This window comes from Rhipicephalus sanguineus, chromosome 5 (assembly GCF_013339695.2).
Source record: "Rhipicephalus sanguineus isolate Rsan-2018 chromosome 5, BIME_Rsan_1.4, whole genome shotgun sequence".
NCBI lineage: Eukaryota > Metazoa > Arthropoda > Arachnida > Ixodida > Ixodidae > Rhipicephalus > Rhipicephalus sanguineus.
In genome coordinates this window covers 148,067,099-148,075,490 of record NC_051180.1, presented here as the reverse complement: position 1 = coordinate 148,075,490, position 8,392 = coordinate 148,067,099, and the positions used below count along the sequence as shown (strand labels likewise).

At 45.9% G+C, this 8,392-nt stretch overlaps 2 protein-coding genes across 2 annotated transcripts; one reads left to right on the top strand and one right to left on the bottom strand.

The window, feature by feature from the left end:
* Nucleotides 1–1,828: 1,828 nt before the first annotated feature.
* LOC119394338 (uncharacterized) lies at nt 1,829–4,652 on the bottom strand. Its single transcript, XM_049415749.1, has 2 exons — nt 4,392–4,652; nt 1,829–4,137 (listed from the first exon to the last, which is right to left on the bottom strand). Exons 1-2 carry the CDS (start codon nt 4,410–4,412, stop codon nt 1,972–1,974), a joined length of 2,187 nt encoding a protein of 728 aa, XP_049271706.1. The 5' UTR covers nt 4,413–4,652; the 3' UTR covers nt 1,829–1,971.
* Nucleotides 4,653–4,901: 249 nt separating this feature from the next.
* On the top strand, nt 4,902–8,375 carry LOC119394336 (fas apoptotic inhibitory molecule 1). Its single transcript, XM_037661632.2, has 4 exons — nt 4,902–5,236; nt 5,538–5,760; nt 6,116–6,165; nt 6,248–8,375. Exons 1-4 carry the CDS (start codon nt 5,126–5,128, stop codon nt 6,395–6,397), a joined length of 534 nt encoding a protein of 177 aa, XP_037517560.1. The 5' UTR covers nt 4,902–5,125; the 3' UTR covers nt 6,398–8,375.
* Nucleotides 8,376–8,392: the final 17 nt, after the last annotated feature.

The window sequence follows — 8,392 nt, the reverse complement described above, 5'->3', positions numbered from 1 at the left end:
TGGCACAACAGCACAGAGGAGGAAACTGCTTCTGCAGAGCAGAAAGAGCACCCTGTTAGCTAGCTATGTACAAAGCGTCTTTGAATGTTAGTGTTGCAAGCATCGCCCCTCAAAGGTACACGACGCGAGACTTAACGAAAACCATCATCGTTTTTGGTTTGAAGTTACTGTACATTCCATTAAGGCTGCTACATGCATGTAGATGTCTAACAGGAATGCTAGTATCGGAGTCCTTTGATAAATTTTACTGGCCACAAAACTGGTCGCACTACGGGAGCAGCAAGGTGGCTGGACAGTGTACTGGTGTGGTGTTTCTGCCACGGATGTTCGCTCTACACCTTTCATAGTGTGTGGAGGAGCGCAAATTGTCCTCAACAGATATGAAAACGTCACTGAAGACTCAGTCAGGGCCGCACTCTCACTTCGGCAAAAATTGTCATTGTTCGCTTTGCCTAGGGACACTGCCTGACTGATGCAAGATGTTGAAACAGGCCATGCCATGTCAAGAAATGGGGAGTTTCTCCTTCACCTCTCTAAATGTTTGGAGTACGAAAAACATTTCCACAAATAAGACATCATTCTTAGCAATGGGTGCATCATAAAAAAGCAGTGTTGTGACGTTGCAACACCAAACAGCGAATCTGAGGACCATCAGTATGCCAAAAATAATCACTTTTCTTTGTGGGCAATAATATATTTCGAGACTGCACTGGGTAGTAACTATTTCGTTGTTTACTAAACTGATGTAAACATTTCAGTACTTGCATAAAGTTTGCATAAAGGTGCAACTACACAATGCAACCCTTACTCAACTAATATCCAAGTGACGCCGAAGTTAGGGATCGGGGCTGCAAGGATAACTAAGCAATTGCTCATGACATTGAACCCCTCAGCCCTCTCCAGATATGCCTATGCGCTGAAACGTGTTCACGAAGTCAAAGCAACCTGGCCTAAGTTTCAAGACCAGTCAAACCTACGAATGGACCGTGCTAGCAGTCACGTGCACAGTGCTCATGCCAGCAGCAGAAGTAGGAATGCCAACCTGGCTCTGCTGCACGGTCAATGTAGCAAACCACAATGGTGTGTCCACTTGGCATCGCCATTTGCGCAGCCAAATGCACTGTGCGTCTGTTTCATTTCTACGAGCCTTGTAACAGGGTGCAGAACACAAATGAAAAAAGAAAATGGAGGAAGAAAGCACATATGGCATGCGCATTACCTTCGTCGTGCAGTGTCTTTTCATTTGCGCTCTAAGTTTTCTAAAAATATCTACAAGCTTACCACACACTTCATGTGCAGTTGATACATTGACAGCAGAGGCGGTGTGTGCATGCCTAGTATCCCCGTACAATTGCTATCACAATAAGGTAGAAAGAAAAAACTAATTGTGTCAACCATACGCGAACTGTCGTGACATTTTCATCCCACTTTCCTTTGCACCATCATCTATCGACATCGTATGGTTGCAATTTAGAAAAACAGGCCTCAGTTTCCCTTCTCGTGCTTGATAGAGATTCGCTGTTTAGCTCATTATGAAGAAATTGCTGTGACAGCTCAGATGCGAGAGTAACGATCACCAGCACAATTTTATCCTGCTGCTTCCTCCGCAAGCATTCATGCTTTCTCCTTATTGAAATAAATAAATATGTTTGTTCTAAGAAAATTCAGCATGTGCTTGCTTGTGAAACTCTATGCTTTCTCCCTTTTCTTTTGAGTGTCCAGGGGTCACTTAACTTTCAGTGTTTGAACATAAGAAGTAAACATGTGCCTTTGTGATCAGGGTTGCCCACATCATCATTAGTGCTGCCAAAAAAGAACTGTTCACTGCTGAGAATATTGGTTCTTCGTTGAAGCAGATGACACGCTATGAAAGCACATAAATTCGCCAAACCTACAATTGTTCTGTACTTTTTAAAAAGGCCATGCATAAGACAAGCTACAGATGACTACATGTAAGAGTTGACTGTTCCACTAACTCGACCCATCAGTGCTGCAGACCATAGGAAGATCGCATAATTCACCCGTTATGACGACAACCTGACAGCCCTGGAAGAGTGCCGAGTTGTCAACCTGGGTCTCCTGCTTGTTACAAGTGTCTAAAGCATGCTTAGTAGAAGTTCTATTGTTTGGCCTACGAAGACTCGTTTTCAACCACAGGTCAACCACGGGCTCTGGATCCCACAGTTCAAGCGGTGCCCCGTTCACATTGATGACCATTGTCTGCCACAGCGTGTCATCGGTGAGAACATTCTTCCGAGATTCCTTAATGACGCAGAGTTCTTCGAAGCCCTTGCACGTCACTTTGCATGACGGCGAGAGCAGAGCCGCCGCCGTGAGGAATGTGCAGATGGTGGGATAGACCGCACTGAACCTGGAAACCACGGTGGCGGCAAGGTTGATGAAGTCTTTTCTCAGACACATCGCTAGACTCCTACTTACAAAAAACTTGTAGGAACACCACTCCAGTATGATGTCAGATATGGGTTTCTCGGGCAGCAACGAATGCATCTCGCTGCTCAGTTCCCTGATGGTTTCAATTCCATACACTCCAAAATGCTTGTCGGAATCTTCCGGCCAGTTTTTCGGATCCAGCACCGAAAACTTGTGCAGGGACTCTGAGCACTGACTCGCCATCTGGAGCACCTGCTGCGACACGCACCGGCACACGTCTTCGGCTACGATGTGAAACGACTCGATGTCGAAATCTTGCGTGACGGCCATGCCTTGGAAAAATCCGCTTCTTTCCTGTAGCTCGTGCAGGACTGGCACCAGAGAGGGGCCCAAGGAGATCTGGTTGGTGATGAGTGTTGCAGTAGCCCTCAGCTCGTCGACCACGGTGTAACAGGCGGGAGATAATGAGCCAGTCGTCTTTTCTCGAAAAACGTGCAACGTCTTGAAGATCTCTCGTAGCAGGTGGACGTGGGCAATGAACACCGAGCTCTTGAGGCAGGTGAGGATCTCCGACGCGTCAGGCCGAAGCTTACGGTCGAAGTTGTGGTAGTTATCCTTCAGGAACGACGTTACACTGCTCCATTTTTCAATGATGGCAGTTAGGAACTTGAGGTTGAGGACTAGCAACTGAGGGTTGGAGGAACGAGCGTGTTGATCGGCGGGGCTCGACGGTGTCCATATGTCCACCGTGCTGCCCGTCTTCTTTTGTAGGTCTCTGAAAAAGCAGAACAACTTGTACAGCTTGTCCGCGCAGCATCTGACTTGCGAGTGCCTGAAGAGGACCGGCTTCAGTGCGCTCTCGAGCTTGTGCACCAGGCAGTCCATAGTGTAGAGAACGGGCGCTTCTTTTCCCAACGCCATTTGCAGGCCGCCGTCCGCTTGGTGCACGGTCTGCCCGTCTGTTGTTAGGCACAAGAGCTTCTCGAAAGGCGCGGGCAATCCGAACTTCGCCAGCATCTGCACCATCGCGAGCGCGATGCCCACGCCGTTCTCGTTGTCGACGAGCCCCAAGAACTTGGTGCGTTTGGTGCAGTCCTTGAGGTAAGTGATGTACACGGCGTCCTTGCGCGATCCCACAACGTCCGAAACGTCGTCCAGCACGATGCCGAAGTGTTTCGCCTGGTAAATGTCGGCCACCGTGTCGTTGATCATCGACATGGCGATGTACTTGGAGAAGTCCGGCACGACGTGGTGGTGGTTCGTGTACCGACCTTCGAGCGGCACCCCGTTCTGGATCTGCCGGCTCACCAGAACGGGGAACTGCGAGAACGAGAGCTTGTTCTTCTGTATATCGTACACGGTCTTGAACAGGAGCTCGAACCGCGATCGAGAGTCTTCGGGCGGCTTCTTTTTTGTTCGGAACGAGTGGGCCAATTTTTTCCTCTCGGCTTCGCTTTTGTTCAGCAGGTTTCTGTGGGCCGACGTTTTCTCGTGCTTCTGGATGACCGAAACCTTGAAGTTGTTCGTGCCTTCGACGAACGGCACGCACTTTTCCTGACCGAAGTAGGCTTCCCTGCACAGCACGCAATGCATGGTGTTCTTGATTTCCTCGTACTGCAACCACGTATACGTCTCCTTCCAGACGTTTCGGAACTTCCTTTTGCTATCCTTCGAGTTCCCATCTTTTTTCGAACGGCCCGCTGTCTTTTGCGCTTGTCCTTTCGCAACTTTCTTGTCTTGCCTCCTCTCCCTGCAAAATAAGAAAGAAATAAAGAGCGCGGCTGTGAGATAAGCGTCCCCTTCCTTCAATGGAGCGTTTACTACATACAAAGGCGATCAGCGTTTTATTTTCCGGTTTCTCCGTTCATCGCGAGGTGCTAGTCTGGGTCGCGATCTAGCGTGCGAGAGCGCGCGCGCTCTCTAGCTTTACGACGCTTCAAAATGCACGCGTCGCGCCCAGCCTCATCAAACAACACGTGCAGAAGAATAGAGACTTCTACTCGCCTACAAATGCTGCTCATTCTGAAAGGGTCACCACTTATCCATTATTTCCAGAGCGATAACAATGCGCGTGTGATTGCATTTCGAAACCGTTCCGCTGTTTGTCGAAGACACAATCCGGTAAACATCGAGTGCGCGAGCTCGGTGAGTGTAGTTATTTAAAAGATCTAACTATTAAAGTCCACAAACACACAAAGGCTTGCCGCCCGAGCTTTGCCCTTGCGATGTTTTCTTTAGACGGGCTTGGGCGGCTACCGCGTAGGTAGCCTAGGGGCCGTTACGCAAAACAAAAAGAAGCGTGTTTGATGTTTTGTTCGAATACTGGCGTGGTAAACGCTTTTTCAGATAAGTTTTTCACGTGAAATAATAACGCTACGCCCGCGAAAAAATCGCAGCACAAAATACTAAAATTAAACTTGATAATTTGTAGTGCTCTAAATTTTAGCATAAGCCGCACTAACATCGCAAGCTCTTTCTGTTGCTATGACAACTGTGTTGACGCCCCGCGAGTAGGAAAAATCGGCTGCCTTGCACATAACGCGGCTCATTCTTGCAGGAATAGTACAGAGCGTCTACAACAGCGCAAGAAACCTGTGCGTTATGCGCTGAGTGCGCGTATGATTTAGATCTATTAATGTCTGCCAACCTTTTTTCGTGTTTGTCTTGCTGAGCACTACGTGGCATCCGGCTATCGATCTTAACTGTGTGAAGAAAATAGCATTTTCACGTCGATATGGCTGACACTGTCGCTATTTGGGAAGTTCCATTTAGTGACAAGATACACAAGATCGAATTCGAACACGGAACGACCACCGGAAAAAGAGTGATCAGAGTTGATGGAAAGGTACGTCGTTTTAAAACTAACTGCTCGTTAGCAAAACATGAGAAGTCACTGCGCGCTTAGCCGAAGTTGTGTAGTAGTGCGAAAACCGTAAAGCTCTAAAGAGAGAAAGAGTCGTGCCTGATGAGCTTGTTTATTTAGGCGACAACAGCCCGCTTTTCGAAACCGGTAGCGCGCTGTCTAGCCACAGCTTTTGTGACGTGAGCAGTGACTTCGAACGATGGAGCACCGCCAAATACGAATACCACACTTACTGCTTTTCGTCAAGCCCTTTCTAACGGCGAATTCTCTACGCTGCTCGCAGGAAGTCGTGCGACGCGACTGGATGTTCAAGCTTGTTGGCTCGGAGCCCTTTGAAGTGGGCCGGGCAAAGTGCATGGTGGTGATCAAAGCGTTGAGTGGCTTCACTTACCAGTATTCGCTCATCGTAGACGGCAAGCAACTCGACAAATTCAGAGAGAGGCAGTCGAAAATACTCAACACGTGGATTGTAAACCTCCTTGAGCAACCGACGAGGGTGGTTCTAGGTGAGCACTGTTGTTATTTTTCGTTCACAAACATTACTATTTGCCAAATATGTCGGGTTATCAAAGTCCGGAGATTTGAGTTCCCTAGGTTAATGGCGCAATGCTTAACAGGAGAGGACATAGAGATATTATTAATGGCATCCTCAACAACCACCAGTGCGGTTTATTGAGGTAGCCACAAGTAATCATCTGTATTCCACTTATTAGTAGTGGCACATTATTAGTGGCATCCATGCCTCCGGTAACATCGTACTGTATTAAAGTGTAACACGTACAAGGACAAGCGAAAACTATACTAACTGCTTCGAAAGGTAATGCAATTTGCAACGTTTTGCAAAACCCTTCCTGTATGCAGAGAAGGACACACTGGACGTATATGTGAATGGAGAAAAGGTCGATGTTGTGGTAAGTGCAGCAGCAACGCCTTCTTCTCACAAATCGGCAGCCTGCTTTGGATGCACACCTGAGGAACTGCTTTCGGTTTCAGCCAGAATTTGTGGACGGAGGGACAGAGACCCATTTCCAAGTGGGGCCCTACCAGGCTTACATCACCGCAGCGAGCAGTGGAAGCAAAAAAGAAGGGATTCTGCACACGCTGATTGTTGAAGGACACGAGATTCCAAGCTGTACCGAGTGAACCGTGCCAGGAAGTTTGACAAAGCATAGGTCATGCGAGAGGGTCTCCGGCACCACCCGGTCATGTGAGGTCGACCACGTGTGTCCTGTAACTGCCCCTCATTTGTTATTGTTGGCTAGCACTGTTTGAATGCCACGGCAACAGGCAAATGCACAGGAACGCCGTCCAGTTTTGTTACTGTTCACAAGAACAGGCGTCTTGCGCTACATACGCCATCAAAGTAGGCATTCAACTGTAACAAGTACAAAGCACATTTAGGAAGCTGCTGATGTTACAAGTAGTGTTACTGCTTTATTGTGACGAAACTGGCAACAAGGGCTATGAGTAATGATAGGTTTCCTGTGAATACTGCTATGCAAGCATTGAGATAAAATAAGAACAAAGACGAATAATTAGTAGTAGTAAACTTGGAAACTGAACTGAACAAACATGTAGCATTACTGCTATATCAGTCACATACGATATACATGGCATTTCAGAATGATACAACATAAAATGTAGCTCTTACACTTTCATTTAATTGCTGTACAGAAGATAAGTATTATTAGCTTTCTTTTTCTTTTATGCTGTACGGTTCACTTCTTTGCGAAACATGTGTTGCTGCAAAAGTGTTTTTTTTTTTTTCAATTGTTGATTCAACTGAAGAATTACAAAACATATGTTAATCAAAACTTGAAATTCAGCGAGATGGTGAAGAGCTAATGGGAAATTTTTTTAGCGCAAAAACAACACATTCACAAGAACGAGCCAGTCCGGTCTCTCTCGTTCCTGTGAATGTCTTGTTCTTGCGCTCAAAAATTTCCCATTAGGTACGTCATTCAAGACATCAAATCTGCAAACAGAGACATCTGCATGAAAAAATGCTGCACTGGTTATGAACTGTACAAGTAGCACATTCTAATAAAGAAGGATGTACTATGTGGGGCATCTCTGTTACGCAACAATAATTGTCATCTTGCTCGCTTGCGTTGCCTCTCTTGAAAACTGTGTGCTCCTTACTTTCCTATCAAGAATGCTGTCACGCCCCTAGTATATGCACCACTCATGAGTTTAAAGTACCGCTCTTGTCTGTAAAGTAAGGACCTTGTCTTTTAGAGTGCAACGTAATAAACTCAAGTAACTGGTTGACAGTTGGTCAAGTCAGCATGGATTCACACAGGACATAAAGACAAACTAACAAAGTTTGTGTTCTTGCCCATTTTTGTCCCGTCTCACATGTCGCGTCTTGTCAGTTAATTTATTTCTACGAATTGTGCAAAAGATGCAACGTAAAGAAAAAAAATTGTGCAGATCCGATGCACCGTGAGAATCGATGTTATGCAAAGCTCACTTCTGCAGTGGCAGTGTCACAGCGGCATGCATAGCGATTTTACAGCACCAAAAGAAATGCTTTTGTTCCCATCTCATAAGAATATGTTTTCGGATCCTCTGCAATTTTTTTTAATGGCCTGAATTGAGGAGCGATGCGAGTGTGCCTACCTACTGTATTTGCACGATTCTAACGCACCCATGATTGTAACGCACAGGTAATTTTACATGAGGAAAACTGGGGGGAAAAACAACTAAAAAAGCTTCATGCCGTTTTCGCTTTTGAGCCCAAATTGTAACCAGTGTAGCGAGCACACAAGATTGAGGGCTAAATTTAGCGAAAAACAATGTGTGCGTTAGAATTGTGCAATTACGCCATTCACTTCAAATTGCATAAAATGAGGCAAGGAGTGCTTCACAATAAGAAAGGTAACAAGTGCTTGTTTGTTCTACTGTTATTATTTTGTTAAAGTCCCATCTGTTGTAGAAATTACCCCATAATTGACAACAGGCCTTATTCTAATGGTGTCACATTTTAACATAAAAATAATGATACTATTATAACATTTATTATATACATTGTTTGTTATGTGCAATATTATGTGTTACCAGCAATGAAAATGTTGTATCTATTTTCCAGGTTCATAAAATTTAGGTTGTAATATATAGTAGTGAGCGCACTATTTG